We start from the raw sequence: 27,342 nt of genomic DNA on the forward strand, positions 1-27,342 counted from the left end.
TGACTTTAGAATACTAGTACACTTCTTTGGAGCGGTGACTTCTCCTGGCTGTGCAAACTTCGCTCTTAGAAAATGTGCTGAAAACCATAAAGAGCAGTTCAGCAAGGAAGCAGTGGATATAGTCCTACATTCCTTTTATGTTGATGATTGTCTCGTTTCAGTTGCTCCTACTGAAAATGCACTAACCTTGTATCAGGAGCTTGTCTCCATATGTGCCAAGGGTGGCTTTAACCTCACAAAATGGATGAGCAATAGACGTCAAGTGCTAGATGTAATACCAGAAGATCAAAGAGCAAAGACCATGAAACGCTTGATCATGGAGCGGAATTCTCCATCAGTTGAGACAGTATTGGCGGTGCAGTGGTGTATTCAGTCCGATGCATTCAAGTTTAAGATTGTAATTAAAGAAAGACCTCTGACTAGAAGAGGAATATTATCCATAATCAGTTCCATCTATGATCCCTTAGGAACTGTGAGTCCTGTGGTATTGTCCGCTAAGAAAATCTTGCAAGATCTCTGCAAAGGAAATCTGGGATGGGATGATGTCCTCCCTGAATTGGTTGTTCAAAATGGACCAGCTGGTTCCAAGAACTTCACCATCTGGAAAACTTTGAACTTGAAAGATGTTAAAATCTCCAAAGTTTGGGGATGTCACTACTGCACAGTTGCATCATTTTTCAGATGCGAGCAAGAATGGATATGGAACTGACATATTTTCTGTAACATAATGGACATTTTCAAGTATACTGTGCTTTTTTCATGGGAAAATCAAGAGTGGCCCCAACAAAGTCCATTACCATCCCTCGCATGGAGCTCATTGCTGCTACCATGGCAAGCCATATGGATGTGTTGTGGAAGAAAGAATTACATCTGGAGCTCCAAGATTCTATCTTTTGGATGGGCAATGTTTCTGTTCTCAAGTATATTAAGAATGAGACTTCCCGATTTTGAATATTTGTGGCCAACTGGGTGACAGAAATCCTCAAGGCCTCACAAGCCACAGTGGAGATATGTAGACTCAGCAAGCAATCCAGCTGATGTTGCTTCAAGAGGATCGGCTGTCAGTACATTCCTTGAGAACAAAACATTGACATCAGGTCTTGCCTTTCTTTTCTGTTCTGAAAGTGAGTGGCCTGACATTCTCACTGACCTCGAAAAGTTCGAAGTAAGTGACCCTGAGGTCAAGAAAGGCATAGAGACCAATTCCAAACAGCTCAAAGAAGAGGATAATTGCACATTTAATTGATATTTTTTCTTATTGGTTCCGTCTGAAAAAAGCAGTGGCTTGGATTTTGAGATTTAAGAATCTATTCGTGTCTCTTAGTCAGAAGTGGAAACAACTGAGCTTCGCTCTTGATGATTCTGGTTCGACTGCACAACAAGATGGTTCTTTGGGAAGAGAAATGGAGACTTTCAAAGATCAACTTTAACAATCTTCCCTCTCAACAGAAGAACTTAAAACAGCAGAACTGGAGATTATTCGATTCTCTCAAGAAAAGATGTTTCCTAAAAGATGTTTAGCCTAAAAAGAGGTGAAAGTGTAAAGAAGAGTAGCCATATCTATGGACTTTGTCCCATTCTTGAAGATGTTTTGAGGGTTGAATGACGATTAAGTAGGGCATCTATAGCCGGTACACACCAAGCCGACGGTTGGCCGTTGGGCAGTTTTTGTTTATCGGCCGACTGAGGTTTCTCAGTGTGTTCCACGCCGTCGGCTTTTTTTTCGGCCGATTTGACATGTTGAATCGGCGTCGGAGCTCGTCGGTCAGTCGGGCCATCTGATCATTCTGATTGGCTGTTCAGCTGGTGAACCAGTGTGCGAGAAAGGTGCAGAATGGATGTGCTTACTTGGCCGTCGGGTGTCGAACGTCGGCTTGGTGTGTCAGGCCAACTTTGGACCCAGACGCTGCCAACGTGAGTCAGGCTTCGGCTTGGTGTGTACCGGGCTTTAACCTGAAGAATCCAAACATTCATTCAGGAATGCCTCTTGCGACACATACATCAAGAAGTAGGACATGGTGGTCGCAATCATATGTTGTTCAAATTGCGACAGAAATATTAGATTACTGATGTAAGTACAGCAGTAAGGAAAGTACTGTCCAAGTGTATTGTTTGTCGGAGATTGAATTCACTTCTTGGATGTCAACAGATGGCAGATTTACCTTCAGAAAGAGTCACTCCAGATGAACCTCCATTTACCCGTGTTGGGGTTGATTATTTTGGACCTTTTGAGGTAAAAAGCTAGCCTGGTAATACCAAACTCTGCTACTTCGCTTTGCTTCGTAGACAGAGTCTGGAAGGGCATAATTGACAAGCGTTTACTTTCTCGTGGGCGGGCGTTTGCTTGAAGTTTAAAATCATTGGTGTGCCCGTAAGCCAATCACATAATGTTTGGTTATGATGTATGTAAAGAGCCGGCTCAGCCGCCTCGAACTTCCACTGTAAACACAGGTATGCGGCGAAAACAAAACCATTGAGTGAAATACCGGAGTGAAGATGGCTGTGAACGACTTTTGCAGATTATATGAAGTAAATCTACGTATCCACAATTATCGCCTTGCCGGACTTTGGCCTCCCCAGTATCTCGCTGACGATTGGTAACAGTTGGTAAATTAAACTTTTCCCAAAACCTGTCGGGAGTAGGGCCACAACATCACCTCCATTCAAAATATGAACCAAACACTTTTCTTGTTCGGGCTTCAGTTGGCAAATGCCAGGAATATTCTCCACAACAGAGCGAATAGCATCCCCTGTCTCCATGTCCGCTGTCGTTTTAGATTTCCCTCACCTGAACTACAATCTTAAATTTGGCGCTTAGCATCTACGTCACGGCTCTCAGCCCGCCCTCTGTTCGTTGATTGGCCCGGCTGCTGCGGAGCCGGAGATTAACTGGGAGTCTTCTATATCAGACTGAGTACAGAAGCGAAATGAAATTGAGCGGAAGTACGTAGTCAGGCTAGTAAAAAGCAGAAGAAGTGTAGTGAAAAGGTATGGAGTAATTTTCACCTGTTTGGCCATTTATAAATGCACTTTTATAAATGCACTCCGCTGTTTTATTGCAAGACGTGGACAGGTCCAAGAACTTCAATCTGATAATGGAAGAAACTTTGTATGAGCTGAGCATGAACTAAAAGTAGTGATAAAGGAATGTAATCAATGTAAGATCAATGATGTCCTTCTTCAGAAGGGGATTAAATGGACATTTAACCCCCCGACTGGATCACATTACGGAGGAGCATGGGAGAGGTTAATCAGACCTGTGCAGAAAATTCTGAACTCTACCTTAAAGGGATAGTTCCCCCAAAAAATGAAAATTAGTCCAATATTTACTCCCCATCAGGGCATCCTAGGCATGTCTAACATTCCTCTTTCAGATGAACACATTCGGAGTTATATTCGACATTGTCCTGTTTGTTCCAATCTGTATAATTGCAGTGAATGGTGCCCCTGTTTCTGAATCCGAAAAAAAAAAGTATCCATCCATCACAAAACTACTCCACACTGTTCCGGGGTGTTAATAAAGGACTTCTGAAGCGAAACGATGCATTAGTTTAAGAAAAATGTCGATTCTTAAAACTTTATAAACTGAAATGTGCAGCTTCCGGTCTCTCAAGCAGGTGCGTTCACAACAAGGCGGTCAAGCGTCAATGACGTAGGCGTAACGAAAGGCGCAACGTAAGATCCGGAAAGAAGACTGTAGTCTCGCGAGAGTAAGCTCCGGGGAGAAGCGTGTAATCTCGTGAGAACCAAGTTTTGTATACAGCACAGGGAAACCATGTGAACAAGTAAATTGTATTTGTTTTAATTAAAATGTTTGTGTCGATAACCAGGATGTTTAAATAAGTTTGTGACAAGTGTTGTGTTTTGCTTTCTCCTCTGTGCATCCGCGTTCGTCATGCACTCTCTCCCCGGATCTTACATTCGCTTTTCGTTACGCCTACATCATACGCTCGACTGCCTTGTCGCGAACGTGCCTGCTTGAGAGACTGGAAGCTGCACATTTCAGTTTATAAAGTTTTATGAATTGTCATTTTTCTTAAACTAATGCATCGTTTTGCTTCAGAAGTCTTTTATTAACACTTTATTAACATTAGTTTTGTGATGGATACTTTTCTTCGGATTCAGAAACAGGGGCACCTTTCACTGCAATTATACAGACTGGAACAGACAGGACAATGTCAAATATAACTCTGAATGTGGTCGTCTGAAAGAGGAATGTTAGACATGCCTAGGATGCCCTGATGGTGAGTAAATATTGGACTAATTTTCATTTTTGGGGGAACTATCCCTTTAACCCCCTGGGGTCGACAAACGCGTATACGCGTTTTGAGGCAGATTTTCCTGATAAGGCCGAAATGAGCTTGAATTACTCTGCCATTTTTGATCGTACAGATAAGAGCAATTCCCCCTTTCGAATCTGTAAGGGGTCTACTTTTATTTGTATACACTCATAATAACAGCTAAACTTTGTGCTTTTGAAGAATAAAGAAAACAAACAGGGTGCGCTCTCTGTCTTCTCCGTCTCTGCGAGTTGCTTTTTGAAACACGTCACTAAAATGAACTGTAACTCAGCAAATACTTCACACAGAGACATGAGAAATATATCTATAGAAAGCTTGACATGTCTACTCTCAAATGAAGTAAGTCTTACTGAAAACAAATATTCTGTGATAAAGTAATCCGTATGAAACCAAGGACATGTCCAGTTTTTCCGTCTGGTCTCATTATCTCTAATTAGGTCACGCCCACGCGCTGCTCTCGCTATTGATATTACAAACCTCCACGCGAGCCACGCGACATGTAAACGCCCACACCACCTTAAACAAAGCAGCAACGTGTTCATCTCGGATACTTTTCAGTTTTGGAAGAACACGCTGTGAGGAATAAGCCTTGTATTTACCTCAGAAACGCACTGAGAGGAAAAAGCCTTGTATTTACCTCAGAAACGCGCTGTGAGGAAAAAGCTTTGTTTACCTCACAAACCGAACGCGAGCGCAGCTGGAGCCGGCGGAGGAGGAGATACTTTATACCGAGTAAGTAATGTTTCTTATTGGCATTCGATAATGTGTTGTTGTGACAAAGTTGAAGGCATTTACTAGTTGAACTTTTCCCAAACTATAACTCCAGAATAAAATGTGTGAAATCGAGTGCAACATTTTGAAATATGATGAACCTTTCATTGCATTTAAATGTTGTACGACGTGAGGACAGTTATATGTTCTATAAACAATGATATAAAAGTAATGTCTAAGAAAGTTTAGACCATTCTTTACTGTGAAGTAGCCTACTCTGTTTGCAAATACCTGCTCAAACATGTTTATAATAAGCTTAACAATAATAATTTAGTTTCTCAGTTATAAAATGTTGTTTTTGTATTGTATAATAATACATGTGTGCATCTATGTTATAAAATCACGTGGGCAATATTGGTGATTGCTAATGTAATAATATAGTTGCTCCTGATAAGACTATCAACATGTTCACTAATTTATTTATTAATTTTAGTGGGTGGGGGTGCTTTATTTATTTTGAATGGTAACAATATGTAGGCCTATATATTATAATAAATATAATGTACCGTTTTTGCTGTACTTTGTATCAAATAAATGAGCTGAAGACACTTCTTAAAAAAAAAAAAAACATTACAAATCTTACTGTTTAAATAATTTGACTGGTAGTGTATGTATGGTCACCATGTTTGCTTTGTCTTTGTCCGTTCATTGTGTTGCTCACGTCTGTTTTGTGTTTTCTCATGCAGTTTCTGCTGTCTCCCGTTTTCCTGGGTTCCAGTTTCTTGCCAGTGTTTTGGATATTTTGGATATTGCACCCACGATGTCTTGACTCTTCTGTTGTTTATTTGTTTGTTTTGTTGGAAACTTTTTTCCTCTTGTCGAAGCAGAGACCAGGAGACGTTGGGATATCTTTCATACAGAAGTTACTCTTTATTGAGAACTCGCTGTGCGTCGCTGTAGTCATCCAAGTCTAACTAAAGCAGTGATACATTGTAGTTTATATACATTTAGGGGGCAGTGCTTAGGAATGGAAACAAAGCACCGGGTGACGACCTTAAACAAAGCATGCAAATGAAGTATTCAGGTATAGCATCCTGCCCCATTTAACCACTCCTAATCCAATCAGCCTAACTGCCCAAAGATTGAGGCAGGGGCATCAAGAGCAATTACAAACAAAAGGTAAGAGTCTCCGTCGTCTGGCTCATTTCACTTACAATAAGAGAACAGGAACTGGCAGGGACCTCTTGCTACAAACTTTGTTTAACAGAATCGTTCATCTGATGTCACCATCTTCACCATAAATGCTAAATACAATGTATATAACTTCTTCAGTTTGTACACTATTACATTGGAACCTAGATTTAACATTTCCAGTTCTCAAAAGTCTTGTGAACAAATGTTCTGTATGTGTTTTATGGCCTTATTTCAGTTACTTTAAAATTTTAGTTTTTTTCAAACCACGTATAAACGTTGTTTTCTCAAAAACACAATCATGTACGTACATGCTGCTCACATATTATTGTAGCCCAGTTTGTGCTGAATACAGTGTTTTTAGACTTTAGCCATTAAAATATTTATAAGCAACTGAAAAAAGCACAAATGTCAGGGTATGTCAAAACTTCTCCGGGGCCCCAAAACACCCTCAGACCCCAGAGGGTTAAGGTAGAGTTCAGACAAGACTTGATGTTAATGGGTTGCAGTGGTCTCAAACTCAATTCCTGGAGGGCCACAGCTCTGCAGAGTTTAGCTCCAACTCACACTTGCTTGAAAGTTTCTAGTAATCCTGAAGAGCTCGATTAGCTGGATCAGGTGTGTTTGATTAGGGTTGGAGCTAAACTGTGCAGAGCTGTGGCCCTCCAGAAACTGAGTTTGAGACCAATGGTTTTGGGTATCGACAACCCTGCTGACTAGTTGTTCAGACACCAGACAAAATAGATATTTTCTGACAGCATCTGCAAACTGGATCTTAACTATCTGGCGTGGAGACTCAATCTAACATACAAAAAGTACCCAGGTCATAGGACGTGTCCCTTATTATTTGACGCTTCAGCAAAATTATTAAACAGCACTAAAGACTTTTCGAATTACAACAAACACAATATAACCTGCCTGAGACTTTTTAACCGTCAGCATTATTAATGAAAAATGAAGAATAAACACCAACCTGTTTGTTGTTCAGTATCTTCAGTGTGTTTGATTCTGCAGGGTTCTGGATCTCTCATCTTCTCTCTGTCCTCTTTAATAAACTCAGTCTCTGCAGATTTCAGCTCTTCCTGATGCTCTGATGCTGTCTTCACTTGTGAACTGATGGGAATATTCCAGCATTTATTGCTGAATAGCTGAATGTGTGATTGTTGTGGGAGGAGCTTCACTGAAGATGTAATTGTTGTGGGAGGAGCTTCACTGAACATAAATTTCTGTGAGGAAAAGCAATAAATAAACAATAAATCAAAGAGGCATTAAAGTGGTGGTTTACTGTTTTTTTTCTAGGCTTGATTGTGTTTATGGGGTGCAGTCTAACATGTGGGTGCAGTGTAACAAAGCGTGCACGCATACATGACGTGATGAAGTCTAGTAGGTTAGACTAGTGCGCATGCACATTTAGAGTGTGTTTTAATTATGTATATCTTAATTGAAATGCTTTTGTCATTTAAAATAAAATTAAATATTTTTGTGTGAGAGATTAATATTTTATTTTAACATAACTTTTTTACCTGAAACCAATATCTTGTGCACTAAAAATGTCTCAATGTAGATTTTGGTGAGCTTAATAGGTACGTTTACCCTATAAAATGCGGAAAACTATTAATTGTTAATCTAGAATTAATTGCACTATAAATTATACTACAATTGGAAAATACTGTAAATTGATAAACTATTCGGCGTTATGACGTTGAATGTCTCCGACAGCACCTGTAGTCCCATCAGTGTTGCCAACTTAGCAGTTTTGTTGCTAAATTTAGCAACTTCTCACACTACCCTAGCAACTTTTTCTTCCAAAAGCACCTAGCAACAAATTTAGCTATTTTTAACATTTATTTGCCAATTTTTAGCAACTTTTGATAAATGACTCAAATGATAAAAAGGCACACAGTTTCCATCTAAATTACACAAAATGAGTAAACCAAAGATGTATAGCAGTACACACATCACATGAATTAAGTTAGCTGCTATTTGCAATTGTTCAGTTTGATAATAATAATAATAATTGAATAATTGTTCATTTATGATACACCTTATCTTGTACCTGACACTATGAATCATTAGTTAATCATAAGTAAATAGTCAATTCATCCTTTATAAAGCATTGTTCCAGCATTAATAGGCATTAGTAAGCATTTTATAAATACAGCTATAATTGCTTTTTTTTTTCTTGAGCATATATATAATGTTTAATAATTGTATTGTCATACATGTCTGTTTTGTATCCCTCTGTGTTGTGTTTGTTTATTTTATTTTTTTCTGTTAGGAAGATAACTGAGCCTTTAAATCTCCTTTGCAATATATATGCCTAATAAATAAAGAACAAGGCATTTATAGCTGTATTTATAAACTGCTGTGGGATACATGTCAACTCCTGAAACTTTGATTATAGCCTAGAAAACGAGCAAATAGCGCTTCCATGTAAATTATCACTAATGCTGCTTCCTTTCTAATCAGTGAAGCTCTCTGAACTGCAAATAATATCTGATTTACTTCATGCCCTCCAGCTGCATTTCGCGTGTCATCAGAATCACGTGATTGCACACTATTCACCAAAATGTGTTTTTGTTTGTTTGTTTTTCACATTTCAAAATGTTGTAGTTCACACTCAGTAAGTGTCTAACTGAGAGTAAGGCGGATTTATTTTCCTCATTTGCGAAACTATTTGTCTTCAACAACTCCGTATTCAACTCATCTTTTATGAACGGAGGGATATTAAGACACAATGTGATCGTTTTTAACGGTTTAAGGGCTTTTTTGGAGTAAAAGTCTTCTTTCTGCACTGACCACATGTTAACTTATATATAATATTATTCCAGCGCTGTTCATACGAGAAGCTGACATTATGCTCGACAACATTTGCAAACTGCAATTTATAATAATAATTTATTTACGCAAAATAATCCATGCACGATACCAAAAAGCAAATAATAGATAAGAAAGAGAAGAAAAACAGGACTCACTCTCACCGTCCAGCTCTCAGTCTCTCGCGCATGCGCACACCGAGTGATCCTCACAAGCCCCGCCCCCTCCATCTAATCTAATGAGACGAGAGACAAACTAAATAATTACATTACACTCCCAATATTTGTTTCCAAAGATGGTTTTGACTTTGTATGTATTTATCACGCTGCTGATGTAAGTTCAAGTGTTTGTTTGTTAAATAAGTTTGGTTTCAGTCAGTTATTTGTTTTATTGCATAACAAGAACAGTAACACAACATACATATATAGAGCATCACAGTGTGTTCAACTATTATCTGTTACATTCATAATAGCATGAAAGGAACAAACAGAAAAAAATAAAGAAGGGGGGAAAACTACAGCGGATAACTTACTAGAAATTTCCATTAGAAATGGTTTCAAAAATTCTATACATCCTTTTTTATTTCTTAGATCTTTTAAGGCTTCAATGTAGTGCTTAAGTTCAATTTTAAATAATGTAATGTTATGTTTATTATTTGAACATTTTTGTTTGTGTATATGGTATTTCCCATACATTAATTGTTAAATTAATCACCAAATTATGCTCCAAACACTTATTTTTATACACCAAATATATATATATATATATATATATATATATATATATTTACCACAGAACTGAATCTTTCATTTTATCATTTTAAATATTAGATATTTAATATCAAACCAAAACATTTGGGTAAATAGGCTACACAATCATAAAATAAGTGTTTTATGGATTCTTCATCTAAGTTATGATGCAGTTAGGGCTGGGCCGTGATATGAGCAAAAATTCATATCTTGCTATTTTTTGGTTGATGTGTGGTATACGGTATATATCTTCATTCACATGTCCATTGAAAGAGCTGTTGTCAGAAGGAATGAATAGGGTTGGAGCACGCCCCAGCAAGAAGCCTTTCAGAAACTGAAGAGAGAGCTCAGTTCAACTCCAGTGTTGGCCCAATACTCCCCGACATATGAGACTAGAATGTCAGCAGACGCTTCATCATTCGGGTTAGGAGGAGTGCTGACCCAAAGACAACCCGAGAATGGACGACGGAAGCCTGTGGTCTACATTTCCCGAGGATTGTCAGAAGTGGAAAAACACTACGCACAGATAGAGAAGGAAGCATTAGCGGCGACGTAGGCTTGCGAACGTCTTTCTTCTTATCTGTTGGGGTTAAAGGTCACCCTCGAAACAGATCACAAGCCTCTAGTCTCTTTGTTGAGCACTAAAGCATTGGACCAACTCTCTCCTCGTGTCTTAAGATTTCGTCTGAGACTGATGCGCTTTGATTATGACATAATCCATGTCCCGGGAAAGCAGCTGATCACAGCGGACGTGCTGTCAAGAGCGCACACGCTCTCAGAAGAGGAGATGGAGCAAGAGGCAGCTCTGAAGGAGTTCATTGATTCAGTTGTGCAAGGCTTGCCAGCCACAGAAACAAGGCTGAAACAAATAGTTGAAGAACAAAAAGCTGACTCAGTCTGTGGGAAAATCCGCCAGTGCTGCCAGTCGGGATGGCCAGAAAAAAGTCACCTGCAGAAAGACCTGTGGCCATATTGGCAAGAACGAGGGCATTTTTCAATAGTTGGGGACCTCCTTTTGAGAGGACAAAGGATTGTCATACCCTCTTCATGAGGGCCACCAAGGGATTGTAAAATGCAGGGCCAGAGCTGGTCTGTGGTGGCCTGGTATGTCAGTACATATCAGCCAGTTGGTGGAACGATGTACAGTAGTGTCTGTGCTCAACACCGAAATGCGAGGTGTGAGCCATTGTTGCCAACGCCCATTCCATTACTGTATATTGATGATTTTGAGGTTTCAAATCCTCTTGGGACTTCTCGTAAAATACACAAAGTGTGCGGTGTGTATTGGACATTAGCTAACATTCCAGCTAAGTCTCGCTCTACACTTCACACCATACAACTTGCTCTTTTATGCAATTCTAATGACCTGAGACAGTTTGGCTGTGCTAGGGTTCTTGAACCTTTACTAAATGACCTCAGGATTCTTGAAATGGAAGGTGTTTACATTGAGTCTCTTGGTGACTGTGTGAGGGGTTCAGTCTTTTCTGTGGTGGCAGACAATCTTGCTGCACATGGCTTGGCTGGCTTCAAAGAGAGTTTCAATTCCTCATACGTTTGCAGATTTTGTCTATGTACTAAGAGTGCCATTCAGACGACAGAAGTGACCAATGGTAATTGTGAGCTGAGGACAAAAGACAACCATGACACTGTAGTCCAAGGATTACAACGGGATGGAGATCATATCAATTATGGGGTCAAGGGTAGTTGTGCCCTGTCTGACTGCCTTGTTTATTTCCATCCCATCACAGGATTTCCTCCTGTTATCTTGCATGATTTGTTAGATGGTGTTGTCCCTGTTGAGATAGCACTTTGCTTAAAAGACTTGATTTCCAAGAAGTATTTTTCTTTGGATGATCTCAATAAGGCAATTGTGTCCTTCCCTTTTGAACATTCTGACAAGTCTGACCGTCCTCATTCAATTCCCAAGAGTTTCTCAACACGGGGCACTATAGGCGGAAATGGTCACGAGAACCTCACCTTGCTGAGATTATTGCCAGTTCTCATTGGGTTCTCTGTCCCAGAGGGTAACAAAAGTTGGGAAATTTTGATGGATTTGAAAGACATAGTTGCGCTATCATTGTGTCATTCATATGATGATGAGACTCTCCAGTACTTTGCTTGCAAAATTACTGATCACAGACAACTCTTACAGGAAGTGCATCATTACATCGAGCACTATTCTTACCTGATTAAGTGCTTTGGTCCTTTGGTACATCTCTGGACAATGAGGTTTGAAGGAAAACATAAAGTTTTCAAAAAGATTGTACTTGACACACACAACGTCAAGAACACTTCAAGAACTTGCTTGCAGAACTACACCAAAAAATGATGGCATACTACCTGTCATCTCCAGCCTTCTTTAAACCTGAAGTCCAAACCACAAAGCTGCAGTCAGTCTTAGTAGCTACATTGCCTGAAGATGTGCAGGTGTTTGTATCCAGTATCACTGACAGTAATGCCATTTACTCTGTAGATCATGTGATCGTTGATGGTACGCTTTTTAGACCTGGCATGTTTGTTTGCACGGGGCTACATGGAGAGTTGCCTGACTTTCATGAGATAAGGCACACTTTGCTGGTTAATGACAGTGTTTACTTTGTGCTGAAGAGATTTGAATCAAACTATGTAGAGCACTTGTGTAGTTACGAGTTAGTTGCAGACCGTGGAGGAAAGGTCTTTGTGAGATCAGCATTTCAGTTGCATGACAACATTCCTTTGACTGCTTACAGGGTAAAGAACCAAAAACTCCTTACCACGAAGAAATTCATCCAGCTCCTGGATCTACAGTTGTATTGCTGACCACTACACCACAGGGTCAACTGTAAGTGCCTTTGAGGCTGTCAATACATCTTTTATCACATTTAAACACATTTTATTTCATTTCTTTTTTTAGAGTTTTGCTTATCAGTTTTATGGCATACATTTCTGCTCATAAGTTTACGTGCCCCTTGCAGGATAGGAGAAATGTTCATTTTTACAGAATAAAAGATATCATACATTTTTCTTGCTTTTAGTACTGTGCTGAATAAGCTATTTTATATAACAGATGTTTACATATACTGCACAAGATAAAATAGTTGCTGAATTTATAATAATGAAACTGTTCAAAAATGTACAAACCCTTGAATCTTTATACTGTGTGTCATTACTTGGGCGATCCACAACTGTCATGTTTTTAATAGTTGTTAGTGAGTGCCTTGTTTATCCTGGCCAGTTAAACTGCCTGCATTTCTTCAGAAAAAGTCCTCCAGGTCCAGCAAATTCTTCAATAAAAGGTAATAAACATTTACTGATGTTTAAGAAAGCAACACAATGCAGTAGGGGGTGAAACATTTACTTATATACATACAAATACATATTTCCCCAAGGACAAAATAAGTACAATTTATCTATGATCATCCAATTCAATAAGTTTAACGAATGCATTGTGTTGCTCTGGAGCATCAGTAAATGTTTTTACCTTTTGTAGAAGCTGTGTTTGAGTCCCTCAGTTGCCCTCAGTGTGAAAATATGGGTCTCAAAATCAGATACAGTCAGATATTAGAACACCAAAGAATTTGCTGGACTTGGAGGATTTTTTTGGAGGAACAAGGGACTCACTACTATCAAAGACATGACAGTTGTGGATCGCTCCAGTAATGACACACAGTATAAAGATTCTAGGGTTTGTAAATTTTTGAACAGTGTCATTATAAATTAAACGGCTATTTTGTCTTGTGGAACGTATTTATTTGAAATAAGTTATTCAGGATAGTACAAAATAACTAGCAACTTCATAATCCCTATTTAATATTTTGTAAAATTATTAACAAGCCTATTCTGCAAGCAATATGTAAACTTATCAGCAGAACTGTAGTTACAGCACTTCAGTTTAATTGCTTGTGTGTGTTTTTGATGCTTACAGATTGAGCGTGAATATGAGTGCATCAGAGACAACTTTAAAGCTGAGGGTAATATTAGATCACACAAGTACCCGGAAAATAGTTTTGCCATCTCGCCCTGAGACAGTTAGTGATCTTTTGTTGCAGCTAAAAACAAACCTCAAGGTGAATTGTGACTTTAGACTGCAGTTCGAAAATGCATTATGTGATCTTGAGAACATTGATGAACCACCCTCCAAAGCAACTGTGAAGCTCATCAAAACAGTTGAACTGGATGGCCATTTTACTGACACAGAAGACACAGTGTTGCTCTTCTGAACATGCAAACAGATGGCCTGATGTCTTCACTCCACCAACATTTTCATATGATGTTGAGTTTGCCTTGAGAGAGGGCAATTCTGACTATGTTAAAGAAGGAAAACTTCTTAAATTGACAAGGGATCAAAAACATTACATACTTGAGAGGATGGTCGAAACAATCTATGGCTTCAAGGCATATCCAAATGATGGTGAGTTCACCAAGGCAGCTGAAGCTCTGGTGAAAAAGCACCCCTGCTTAAAGGAAAACGGCTCGAAGACTGGATATGATGGGTGGAAAGTTTCCCAAAGGAGCAAGCTAAGGAGGGTAGGAATACAAGAGCTTACGATTAAAGGGGGCAAAAGGAGCAGGGGCAATCCAGATGCGAATATTAAACGCCCTAGACAAGCTGAGGTCAACTTCCTCCCTAACTTTCCTCATGGATCAGATGCACCTGCTTTGGAAGCTTTACGTCTAGAAATGATGGATGAGCTTAACAAGAAGAACCAAGATGGCATGAAGATAAATCAACAGATGAAACAGACTTTTGCACTGAGACGAAAAGAAATTGTTCAGCCCAGTCCATCAGTTAAGGAAATGATGTCAAGATGGCAGCTCTGTTTCAGGAAGCACAAGTGATTTTTAAATCCTTTTTCTGTGTATATGTTTTTGCTTGTAGTCTAATAATCTTGGTTTCCTGCTGTCTTTACTCGAGTAGTTCACCCAAAAATGACTGACTTTCTTTACTACAGGCTTGGAACAACATGAAAGTAAGTAAACAGTGACAGAAGTCTCATTTTTGGGTAAACTATTCCTTTGTGCGCATTTCTGCACTCAGTAGTGCTTAAAGGGTTAGTTCACACAAAATGAAAATTCTGTCATTAATTACTCACCCTCATGTCATTACAAACCTATAAGACCTTCGTTCATCTTCGGCACATAAATTAAGATATTTTTGATGAAATCCGAGAGCTTTCTCCATAGACAGCAAGAGTACTACCATGGTAAAGGCACAGAAATGTAGAAAAGACCTCCACCCTAGCACCATTATGGAGATTATCATGATGCATGCATGTGGTGTAGAACATGCATGCATCATGATACTCTCCATAATAGTTATTTTTGTTTTCTTTGCACACAAAAAATATTCTTGCAGCTTTGTAAAATTATGGTTGAACCACTGATGTGTCACGTGGACTATTTTAATGATGTCTTTACTATGTTTCTGTGCCTTGCCTATGGTAGTACTCTTGCTATCTATGAAGAGTCTGAAAGCTCTCAGATTATTTCAGAAATATCTTCATTTGTGTTCTGAAGATGAATGAAGGTCTTACAGGTTTGTAACGACATGAGGGTGAGTAATTTTCATTTTTGGGTGAACTATCTCTTTAATATATATATTTGAGTGGTTTTCTACTCTTTATAATATATATATATATATATATATATATATATATATACACTGTATATATGAAGAGTTAATTTGCAAAAACAGATAACTCCGTTTATAACAATTCTCAAAAATCATGTTTTTTCATTGTGCATTCCAATTATTCTCAATCAAACTGCAGCTGGGTTATTTTGATTAGGTTAAAAAATACAGCTAACTAACACAATAATACAATACAAACATGATAGCATGAACAATTTTGAAAAAGCAAAACAAAAAATGAAGTTATCAGTTTTTGCAAATAAAATCTTTACATACACACATATATATATATATATATATATATATGTATATGTGTGTGTGTATATGTGTGTATATGTATATATATTTAAATTTGTGTTTTATAATAATTGTTGCGGGTGCTTGCAGGATTTCATCGAATCACAAACCAAAATCTGCAGCATACCTTCTACACTGGCCTGGACAAGCACACTCCTCAGCTCCTGAAACCAAGGCAGCGAAGGGTGGTGCCAGTGGCAACCGGATGGCTGAAATGTTCAGAGACTATGATGAACAAGTAAGTAGAATTCCCATTGAGCATATTGATTTAACAAAACTCAGAAAAACTGATTAACTCATGCATACACAGCCCATACAAAAAAAAAAAAAATGGTAGCACAAATCCAACATCAAACCTCATTGGTTCTCACACACCACATGACTGACATCATGACACCCAAGAACCAATGATGTTTGATGTAATATATATTTCCACAATTTTGTATTTAATTTAACTCTGTTCATCATTCAAAGCGATTGCATTGCTTCATAAGAATACAAGTCGAGTCATAGAAGTTGTGTTCATCATTGACTTTTCTATTATAAACAAAATTTAGTCTAATTAAAGTCTAAATTGCTTGTTTTGTGATTTGTCTTTCAGGACAAGGATGACATCAATGTCATTCGAACTCTTGTTCTGGCAGGCCTACCACTTTATCTGAAGGAAGACTCCTCAGAAGTTTTCAAGACCCACAAGGTAGGACAAATATAAGGCCTGTGTTATTCATATTTACTTGGCAATAGTTTGACCTTTTAGTTGACATCAGCATAAATTAATGCTTTGGGAATAGTAAGCTGAATAGTTGAGCATGCAGGTAATCTTAAAGGGTAGTTTTCTTAAAAATCATTATTATTTAATTAATTTCACTCACCCTCATGCAATTCCATAACACTTGGATCTTCGGAACAAAAATTAAATAGTTTTTAAAAACATTTCTCCATTTATTTTGTCTGTCCATTGAAAGTGTAGGCAATCTATTATCAAGTGTTAAAAATTAATTTATGATTTATTCAAATGCACATACATAGAGCACATGAAATATGGTAAACTGGTAAATCTCAGATTCACTTGCTTGACATGAGAACAAAATGTCAGCTTGAGCAACATTATAGACCATTGGACATGCCTCTTCTTTACATTCAAGAACATTTAAATATGGTGTCTGGCCTGACTAGAGATATGTATGTTCTAACAAAGATTATTTTCATGCATTTAGAGAGATGAGATCGACCAGGCACAAAAGGCAGCAGTTGCCATCATTGGGGTCAAGGAGGATGAGGGAGCATTGCCTTTCAACCCACTAGATGTTCTGATTGTCCTTGAAGATGATGTTGTGATTTCTTCCAAATCCTGGGTCAGTTCACTGGTGCTGCTTTTTGGGCTACTGTATGCCCTTTACATCAGCTACCCCAAGAAGCTGATTGTTTTTTTTGAATTCATATAAAAGGTACTATTGAAACTTGATGACGGGAAGGCTAGGCCAAAATTGCTGGCACTTAAAAATGAACTTTTGAATTAGTATTATGAAATCTACCATGTTACTAGTACTGTTAAGAGTTTTGCACAGTTTTTAGGATGTTAAAACAGCAGTTGTTGTTGTTTTTATTTAACTCTGTTTCTGAAGTGCTCAAGTATTAAAGGAATTGTTGATTTATTCCATGGAAAATTGTATTTTTGATAACATTGTTTTAATATTGTATTTTGTTGTGCTGCACAGCCCACATGTTGATAAACTTTGAGTGAAATAAATGTTTTATTTCAATAAATACTATTCAAAATAACCTTGTCCTGTCCTCATTGCTTTATACAAATGTTAATTTTTGCTTAGTCTTATGTAACTTTATTAATGTGAGTTCAGTCAACCATTTAAGGCAATCGGTTTCCTTAAACCATTTGAGTAGCTATTTGAACTGATTTAAGTTGTTTGAACTCAGTTAGATTTAATAGACATCGCAAACTATTTATTTTTTTATGAATATGACTTAACCTGATGGAGGACGCGCTCAGTCATTCAGGCAGTCTCTCTCTCTCTCTCTCATGCGCGCGTGCTGTTAGGCATGTTTTGTACCGTTGATCGCCCTCGTCGCCATCATCCTTAATAAATAAATAATTCTTCATGCTTGGATGTCAGCGGTGAATCCAGTGGAGAGAAATCCCCCCACAACTAACTGCAAACTGGCATTCAGATCTGCCTCCATTTTGTTAGCAACTTCCAATGATCCAATCAATTCTCGAAGGATGAAATCAAGTCCCGCCCTCTCATTTCAGATTCTGTTTCACTCGGATAGACGTCACAGTAGAGAAAAAAAGACAATCACTACTTCCGTTTCATGCCGACTTTAACGTCAAAAAAAAGATAAAAAAACGCGAATCGTGCACACAATTGGTGTCCTATTCTAGACCACCAAAATAACATCACAACAGTCATAAATGCAAGAAAGTTTTATTCATCAAGCAACAATTCAAAAATGCAAATGTAAACTGGATTTTGTATCCCCTGAAAATAAAGGACTAAAGTACAGTACACGTAAATCAGAGGTTAAACATAATATGGATGATAATTCAACATTGTATAAAAAAAGAAATATTCCAGCATTCATTCTTACATTTTTGTGCACCATTTTTACAGAATGAGCGTTAAATGCTGTATCACAATGTGTCAATATAGTGGGATTCATAGAGTAATTTCCAAAAACAGTATACACATAAGTTTGATCACAACATATAATCGTTGCTGTTAATAGTGTTCACCGTCTGTTTGATAACATGACATTGACTAACTGCTTGTTTTTCACTTATATTTCTGCCATATGGACATTAACTTGAGGTAGAAACTTTAATTTTCTGAAAATCTGCTTTTCACGATTTGCATCGTGAAAAGCGCTATACAAATAAACTTGAATTGCATTATTTTTACTGTAACATTCATACCATTAACATTTTATCACATAAATTGGGCAATCTCACTTTTTCCAAAATTAGTACTGCATGTTTCATTTTAAATGTACAATTCGAGCATTCATGAGAATCACAATTTATCAACAACAGAGCATGTGTCAAGAGCCTGAAAGTCCAACTCCTGGTTTAATTATACTCTATTCAGTTTGTTAAGCATAAGACACGGAATTCAAAAGCTTACCACACAGACATCATATGGCTTTGACAAGCAATGTATCTGGTCACATCACTGAACACACATTACACTGAATATCCAAGGCATTCACAGGAGGTGTGCAACAAATTCCTATTGTAGCCAAAATTAAAAAAAATAAAAATAGTTCAGAGTCAAATGCACAAACAGTTCTCCTGATTTGACCTTACTTTTTTTGTGGTGACCACATTGATATACCGCATAGATATGTTTATATATTTATTACAGTGAATTTATTTTCAGCAAATCAGAATTTTGGTAGATTTAATAAATGTAATCATTCCACTGTTTACCTTCAATTTATACAAAAAGTTTTTTTTTTTTCTGAAAAGTTTTCAAATTCAGCGGCTCCACATCAGTTCAAAAGATGAGCCAAATGCGTTTCGAGCCTTGAGTTAAGAAAATAATTATATTTAAAAATGTGTGCTGACAACTCAGTCGGGATGGTTTAGAAGCGGAATCGTCTGCTGCCCTTGCACTCCTCGCTATCCCTGTTTGCGGTCCGATCTCAGAAAAGCACACGCTTGAGGGACACGAGGGCTGCCAAAGGCACTGCTGGGATTCAACCCCAGGATCTCCTGTTTACAAGACAGGCGTTTTGACCAGCTAAGCCACAGCACCTTGCTGCTGTGGTGTGCTATCCTTCAAAAGCAGCTGAGGGGTGGTTTTCAGAAGCACACGCTTGGCAAGGGCCGCTGTGTAAAGACACACAAGCGACAACCAAAGGCACCGCTGGGATTCAAACCCAGGATCTCCTGTTTACTAGACAGGCGCTTTAACCAACTAAGCCACGGCGCCAACCCGCATGCTGGGCCTCTGGGAGGGTGACAAAGACGATCACAGCATCCAGAGAAGAGGCCAGCGACTCGTGGGACAGGCGCTGGATAGCTTAAAAGAGTTGTTTTGACAAGCGAGTCGGGGTGGCCAGCTAGCCTCTGTGTTTGTTGGCCAAGCGCACTTAGCAGAACGCATACTGTCACGACTCTGGTGGGACTTGAACCCACAACCTTTGAATGGTCTCATATGGCAGTCTAGAAGTCCAATGAGCTATCCATTGCACCACAGAGCCTGCCAGCAAGCCAGAGTGGGCCATGTAAATCACACACACACACACACACACACACACACACACACACACACACACACACACACACACACACACACACACACACACACACACACACACACACACACACACACAATGTATATATAAATTTCTAAATATTTTATATTCCAAAACCTCTAATCTGACATCGATAATTTTTAGACAAATACAAATTTAAAGAACTATAACAATACTACTAATAATACTTGCAAAATAATAATAATAATCTTTAAAATCTGACCTTCATAATAATGTTGTATGTAGATATACATTTAAATACCTAATAATACTACTAATAATATACACTTGCTTCCACAAATATTTTATTCCAAAAGCTCAAACCTGACATTTTATAATTTTTATTAGACATAAATTCAAATAAAGAACTATAATAATAGTATTAATAATAATAATAATACTTACATCATAATAATCAACTTTCAAATCTGAACTTTATATAATAAAAATATAGATATAATACAAATTTAAACTACATAATAATAACAACAACAACTGCCACAAATACAACTTAATTGTTTATCATTTCTGTTGTTTATATAAACAACTTTAAGTGCTTTCCTTTAAATTCAAATGTACTTGGTTTACTTAATGTACTAGTTAAAATGCACTAAATTACAAGTTAAGCTGACTGTGTATGAAATTAAGAGACAAAATAAAACATAAAGAGAGTCTTTCCACTCTGTAATGGTCTGGGCAGATGCTGGACAGTACCACTTTCCTTTAACCTGGGAATGGCCAGTAACTTTGCTTTTTGAGTGGCCACATGTCTTACATGGTCATGTAATGCTCTTTTGTGTGACGCTTCTTTGGTGGCTCCTCTCTTGCCACACGCTCTTGATCCTCAAGAGCTGCCTTGTGCAGTCTCCGGTGAACCGGTGGCCTCTTCTCTGGATGCTGTGATCCTCTTTGTCACCCTCCCAGAGGCCAAGCTTGTGGGCTGGCGCTGTGGCTTAGTTGGTTAAAGTGCCTGTCTAGTAAACAGGAGATCCTGGGTTCGAATCACAGCGGCGCCTTTGGTGGTCCAATCTTATGTCTTTGCGCAACGGTCCTTGATGAGTGTGTGCTTTTGAAAACCACCCATCAGCTGCTTTTGAAGGATAGCACACCACGCAAACGCACCACAGCAGCGAAGCGCTGTGCTTTACCTGGTCAAATATATCCATCACAGCGTGACGTGAGACAGTTTTATTATTTTTCAATCACAAAACACATTTTAATCAATTGGACGTCTTCGGATAGTGTGCAGGTGAGTACAGTATAACGTGAAAAAGAAGCGGTACGTGACATCGCTTCGTTTGACACTATGGTTCAATCTCAACCGCTAACGTTGGACTCGTGTAATTTAGATAACATTGTTCTTAATTTGGTGGTTTAAGTTAAGTCTATATAGATATTAGAGGCTATATTTGGGCGATATAGTGATATCAATTGCAGTGGCCATTCATTTTTTGCAACAGCATAGCCGGAATTCCTTCTATACAACGTCAATATGGCGATGATGATGATGATTGTCGGACATGTTTTGTGTTTTAAATGTTTTAAAATGTGTTTTAAAAGTGTTTCAAATGTGTTTTGTATTTTTCCTGTAGCTCAAATAGTAGAGCATGGCGCTAGCAACGCCAAGATCATGGGTTTGATTCCCAGGGAAAGCAAGAGCTGATACAATGTAAAAACTGTAACTTGAATGCAATGCAAGTCGCTTTGGATAAAAGCGTCTGCTAAATGCATAAATGTAAATGTAAATGTATTTTAAAAGTGAAATAAAAAAATAATAATGATCCCGCACACTATCGGTCCATGTTACCTTAAAGCTTTGGGTTTTTTTATTTTATTTTAAAAAAAGGGAAATTAGTTTGGCTGTAATGCTCAGACAACTTGCAAAATAGTAAAACCAACATGACAAAGAATCGTGATAAAATCGTGATATGATATTTTTGCCATATCGCCCAACCCTAGTTCGAGTCTCCATGCCAGATAGTTAAGATCCACTCCCGGATGCCAGATCCTGTCAGAAAATATGCATTTTGTCTGGTGTCTGAACAAATAGTCAGCAGGGTAGTCGATACCCAAAACACATTAACATCAAGTCTTGTCTGGTACCAAAACTGTATTAACAGTCTTTTATCAACCAAGAAGTTGACTGAGCAAAGCCAGAGAAGAGCAGAAGCAGGAGACGAAGTGATGATGATCAAAAGGAGCAATGTTTATTGAATAATCTTAGTTGTGTGTGTTTCAATGCTCAGACTTCATCTGACCAGCACAAATCCAACAAGTACTGTTTTACCAAACACAACAACATCCCATAATAAACCTTGAGTTTTATCATTATCATTTTATCATTTTATATTGAGTTTTTAATATTGCCTCTTATCTCATTCATATAGACAAAACAGTTAATGAAACCTCACAATCATAAGATTAAACATTGAAAATACATAAGCAAGGAAAATAATAAGAGATAAAAACATCATCGATGACATGACAAATTTACTGTTTTTACTTTTCTTTCAGAGTTGATTGAAGATAATGAGGAGAAAGAAGAATTGAGTGAATTTGAGGAGAAAAATCATGTCAAAAGTGGAGAAAAACCCAAACAGAAAGATTTAAAGAAAGGAAGAGTCATGAAATCTTTCACCTGCACTCAGTGTGGAAAGAGTTTCACAAACAAACAACATCTTGATGTTCACATGAGAGTTCATACTGGAGAGAAACCATTCACTTGTGATCAGTGCGGGAAGAGTTTCTCACAATCATCAAACCTTAAGGATCACATGAACATCCACACTAGAGAGAAACTGCACACATGTGATCAATGCAGCAAAACATTTTTGAGAGCTTCAAACCTGAAGAAACACCTGCAAGTTCATACAAAGGAGAAGCCACATTCATGTCATTTGTGTGGAAAGAGTTTTTCATGTCTACAATATTTGAAAATACATCAGAAAATACATTCTGCTGTGAGAGAGTACATGTGCTTTGAGTGTGAAAAGACTTTTACTACAGCGAGCCGTTTAAAACTGCATGAGAGGATTCACACTGGAGAGAAACCGTATCACTGCACTGCATGTGGAAGTGTTTCAATCAGTCTTCTGTGTTACACACACATACAAAGATATCACAGTAAGTAGATAATCTTCAGATCCAGCACTTTCAGATCTGATGCTGCAATAATGCATCAAGCAATAAAATAAAATCTGGATAAATCTGTCATTACAAGTGACATGACAAAGAAACATTATCTAAAGTTTTCTAATAAAGTTCATCTTCATCTTCAAACCAGCAGATTCAACTGAGATTCAGATCAACTCAAAGATGGAGCTCCTCCCCAAACAACGTTGAAAAGTTTTATTCTTGTGTATCATTTTGCTTCATAATATAAATTATATCATTGTGCTTTCTTATGGGTTTCATATTATGTTCAGTTGTTTCATATTATGTTCAATATGTTTAATAAGCAGGATTGTAAGAATAGTAACACCATTAAAACCTTACCGATACTCATCCCTTCTTGCAAGTCAGTAGGAGAGAGATCCAGCTCATTAGTTTTCACTTTTACTTAGCATGTTTTTGTATTTGCTGATTAAATGTTACCTTTTTTATTAATACATTGTTATCTTTTTATATTTGATCAACTTTTGTTGTCTGCTGATTGTATTTGAATCAGGAAAAAGTAATTTTATAATTTTAGTTTTAATATCTAAAAGCTGTATTGTAAAACAATTGCACTGTGAAATAAATGAAAATGAGTATTTTACAGGTATATTATTTTACCTCACTCTAAAGTAGGGAAATTGCTTTTGTTCTCATTTCTACACTTGCAAGCAGGGCCTAAAATTTACTTTTTGCCACATCTGCCAGTGAATGGTGACTTGAGAAAATCTGCCGGCCATAAATAGTTTTCCTTGCTATGAAACTGTTTTTGCAAATTCATTTTTTTTCATTTAAATTTGACTATCATTTCAACATTTGAAGCAAAAACACAATGGTCTGACTTTAGCTTTGTGAAATGATGCTAAAAACAGTATGAAACAAAAACAGACGGGCTGAATGAGAACGCAGATTCACTCTTTGACAGCAGGTGGCGCTTATGGAACAGCAGTGATAAGAGGGGAAAAATTATTACTAGTTTAATTAAATACTGTAAACAACTGCCTGACTTCTGGGAGGCGCCATGTGAGAGCACGACACGTGTGAAGGCAGCTCTGTAATTTTCCATTGATATGTGAAGCAAAATTAAACAATATTTAATTTTCACATCATTAAGTTCAGAATATCCACTTAAGATGCCAAATAAACCCCCCAAAAAGTTGAACAAACAACCAAAACCCCGAGAGACATTCAAGATGACTGTGGCGGCTATGGTAGCACCATGACTAACAAGGCAGTGCTAGAGGGGATAGCTGCTCTCCAATCAAATTTTCAGGTATTTAAGTTGGAGATAGTTCAGGCTATTGACAAGAGACTAGACCAGTTCTCGGCCTCCATTAGAGCAGAATTAACTGCTCTCAAAAAAGAGACTGATGTCACTATCTTGGCCATGAAAAGCATGATAGATGACCAAGCTACACTGTTAGACATTTCAAAGGGTTTTTACAGTAACTTTCTGGCAACACTGAGTGACAGTAAGTTGCTGTAATTAAGACTTACGGTAGCAAACTGTATTTAATTTACAGTTGCAAGCTGTACTGTTTTGCAGTAAATTATGGTCATCAGTATACTACTGTAATTCATTCATTTTAATGTAGATTTCATGAGAATTTATCATTTTTGTATAGAATTAATTTAATTTTTACTCTACATACCTACTACTGGCATTCACTTAAAACAGACACAATAATTACAAAATATCAAATGCTTTATTTAAAATGTATAACACTTAAAAATACAGTCTTACAATGCTGGAACAGTGCATCTTCACCATTTCTCCTGTCTTAGGATGTTTAGCAGTGCATCATGTTGTGTCCTCTGGATTCATCCTCACAAAGAATATTTAGGCAACAGAAACATAATGAGGGAAAAAAGACAAGCAGCCAAAGAATACATAGCTATCTGCAAAACCCATGTGCTGCTCCAAAACGTGGCCAACATCTTTGCTCACCATCCACTTTGACAGAAATGTCTTCTCTGAAAAACTAGTAGAAATTACACACTTTTAAAAGGTAAACCTCATATAGAAAACACAAATCTCTCAAAACCATAGTTGTTCTCTTACCATGAATTATCAGTCTCAGGGTGGCTGGCCTGCTCATGTCTTTCTTGATGCTTCATTGCAGTTGCCTTTAAAACACAAATACAAAAAGAAAAAAATAATGCAGTGAATCTTAAATTACATTAAAAACTATAACAAACTAATTCTAAAACTAGAAAGGCAGCTAGCCATAAAACTTTTTTAACCTAGCTAACATACGATTTTATTTTCTCAATAGGCTACTGACCAACATTATTATTAACACCTGAACTAAATTTCACATTAGTTAACCTAATGTGAATAAAAATAAATAAAATAAGCGTTGCTCGTTAAAAATCATTTTAATTCGATAACTTAATTCAATAAGCTGACAAAAGTCGTTTGAAACGACAGCGCAGTTTACCATAGTAAAGTTCTGCAACCACCATGTTGACGGGTAAATGTTACTAACGTTAGGTTAAACTGGTGTGCAAAAATCTGACGCAAACACACAGACAAACGTACATATATTTTACCTTGTTTGCTAGTCTTATTCTCTCATAAGGTGCATCGAGACACAGCGCAGATGTTCTCCGGAGCTCTTCCACTCTCGAGGGTTCATCCCCGGAAAAAACCCGCGGCGCTGCCCCGCTGCTTCCGTGTCTTCCTCGGACGCAAATGGCGTGGCGCGACTCAATAAAAGACAATATAGAACCCATTATATATACTATCTACAGTGGATGCGGACAGTAAAGTGATGCCCCGGTATATTTCTGCCATACAGATGTGCTCCAAGCGCTCGTGCTATTTCTGACATGAAGGACAAACGGATTTGCCAATCATTACAAGCGATGTAACACATGCAGTGTAGTCAGTCCCAAGCTGTTGCAGCGTTGTAGAGACTGTGTAGGGAAAATCGTGTCAATCCAAATGTAAGAAATGAGAAAATAAAACAACCTCAATAGAATGGCGCCAAAGAGCAAATACAGCAAAAAAAATTATTATATTTTCGACAGCAAATACAGTAGTATACAGCAATTTAAAAAAAAATACAGTAAGTCTCTGTATGTGGGGTCTGACGTCACAGAAAATTCCCATGATGCAAAGGGTATTACAGTTATTTACTGTAAAGGGAATTTGAAGGATTATACTGGGTGATATGCCGTCAATAACTGTAGAAATTACAGAAATATCTAACAGTGTAAAACAATGGCGGAGCTCGAACGTAGTGCAACTTTTACTTCGGATATGATCTCCCAGCTACAAAAGGATATTGAAAAGCTAACAAGCAGTGTCTCACAGCTCACTGAGAAATGTACAGACCTGGAAAGTCGCAGTAGAAGGCAAAACCTGCACATTCTAAACATTAAAGAGGGCGAGGAGACCGGGTGCAAGACCATAGACTTTATTGCACACCTTCTGAAGAATGCTCTCTTTGGAAACCTTACCTTTGATCGACCGTGCTCACAGATCTTTGAGAAAACGCTCCGACAACATATCATATCATATCCCCGAGCCTTCATAGTTAAGATGCACTACTTTAATGATTGGCAGGACATCATTCGAAAAGCGGCTCAACTCGAGACCATCATTTACAACGGAGAGAAACTCCTGATATTCCCTGATCTACCAGCTGCCATACTGAAACAGCGTGCCCGTTTTAACAGAGCTAAAGACCTACTTCGAGATCATCCAGGGGTCCGTTACGGATTTCTGTACCCAGTGACGTTACGGGTCACACACAACGGAGAAGAAATATACTTCACAGATCCGGTAAAGGCGATCGCATTCGCAGAGCAGCACTTTGGTGAGGGGAACGTGTCAACACCATAATCAGAATCACAATCAGACTGAGCTTTATTGCCAGGTATGTTTACACATATGAGGAATTTGTTATAGTGACAGAAGCTCCACAGTGCAACAGAATGACAGCAACAGGACAGGACACAGATAATAAAAATAATAATATACAAATATACAAAATAGACAATGTACAAAATAGCAAAAAACACAATATATAATATAGACAAATATACTTCACAGATCTGGTAATTTCTAATTTCTAGCAATTATCGTCGATTTGATTGCACAGATGCTATTTAAACTAAACTGAGCTAGACAATTGTAAGGGTCCACCCGCTAGTCCAAACAACGGAATCCAGCGGCCTGGTCGAAGGTTTAATGCATGTTCGGTCTTTTACTTGCGCTTATGAATTTATT

General features: G+C 37.9%; 1 protein-coding gene and 3 non-coding genes across 4 annotated transcripts in view; 1 reads left to right on the forward strand and 3 right to left on the reverse strand.

The window, feature by feature from the left end:
• Positions 1-14,205, reverse strand: part of LOC131535833 (zinc finger protein 184-like) — a 32,152-nt gene extending 17,947 nt beyond the window's left edge. Inside the window, exons 1-3 of the mRNA XM_058768337.1 lie at positions 14,109-14,205; positions 9,179-9,255; positions 7,177-7,429 (exon numbers count right to left, since the gene is read on the reverse strand). Coding sequence (XP_058624320.1) covers positions 7,177-7,429; positions 9,179-9,250 — 325 coding nt within the window. The 5' untranslated portion in view covers positions 9,251-9,255; positions 14,109-14,205. The remainder of the gene's footprint in view (positions 1-7,176; positions 7,430-9,178; positions 9,256-14,108) is intronic.
• Positions 14,206-19,553: 5,348 nt separating this feature from the next.
• Positions 19,554-19,627, reverse strand: trnat-agu (transfer RNA threonine (anticodon AGU)). Its single transcript has one exon. It is a non-coding gene; the product is annotated as a tRNA-Thr (tRNA).
• Positions 19,628-19,808: 181 nt separating this feature from the next.
• On the reverse strand, positions 19,809-19,898 carry trnar-ucu (transfer RNA arginine (anticodon UCU)). Its single transcript is given in 2 exon segments — positions 19,809-19,844; positions 19,862-19,898. It is a non-coding gene; the product is annotated as a tRNA-Arg (tRNA).
• Positions 19,899-20,894: 996 nt separating this feature from the next.
• Positions 20,895-20,968, forward strand: trnat-agu (transfer RNA threonine (anticodon AGU)). The gene has a single exon. It is a non-coding gene; the product is annotated as a tRNA-Thr (tRNA).
• Positions 20,969-27,342: the final 6,374 nt, after the last annotated feature.

This window comes from Onychostoma macrolepis, chromosome 03, assembly GCF_012432095.1.
Source record: "Onychostoma macrolepis isolate SWU-2019 chromosome 03, ASM1243209v1, whole genome shotgun sequence".
In the NCBI taxonomy this organism is placed as follows: domain Eukaryota; kingdom Metazoa; phylum Chordata; class Actinopteri; order Cypriniformes; family Cyprinidae; genus Onychostoma; species Onychostoma macrolepis.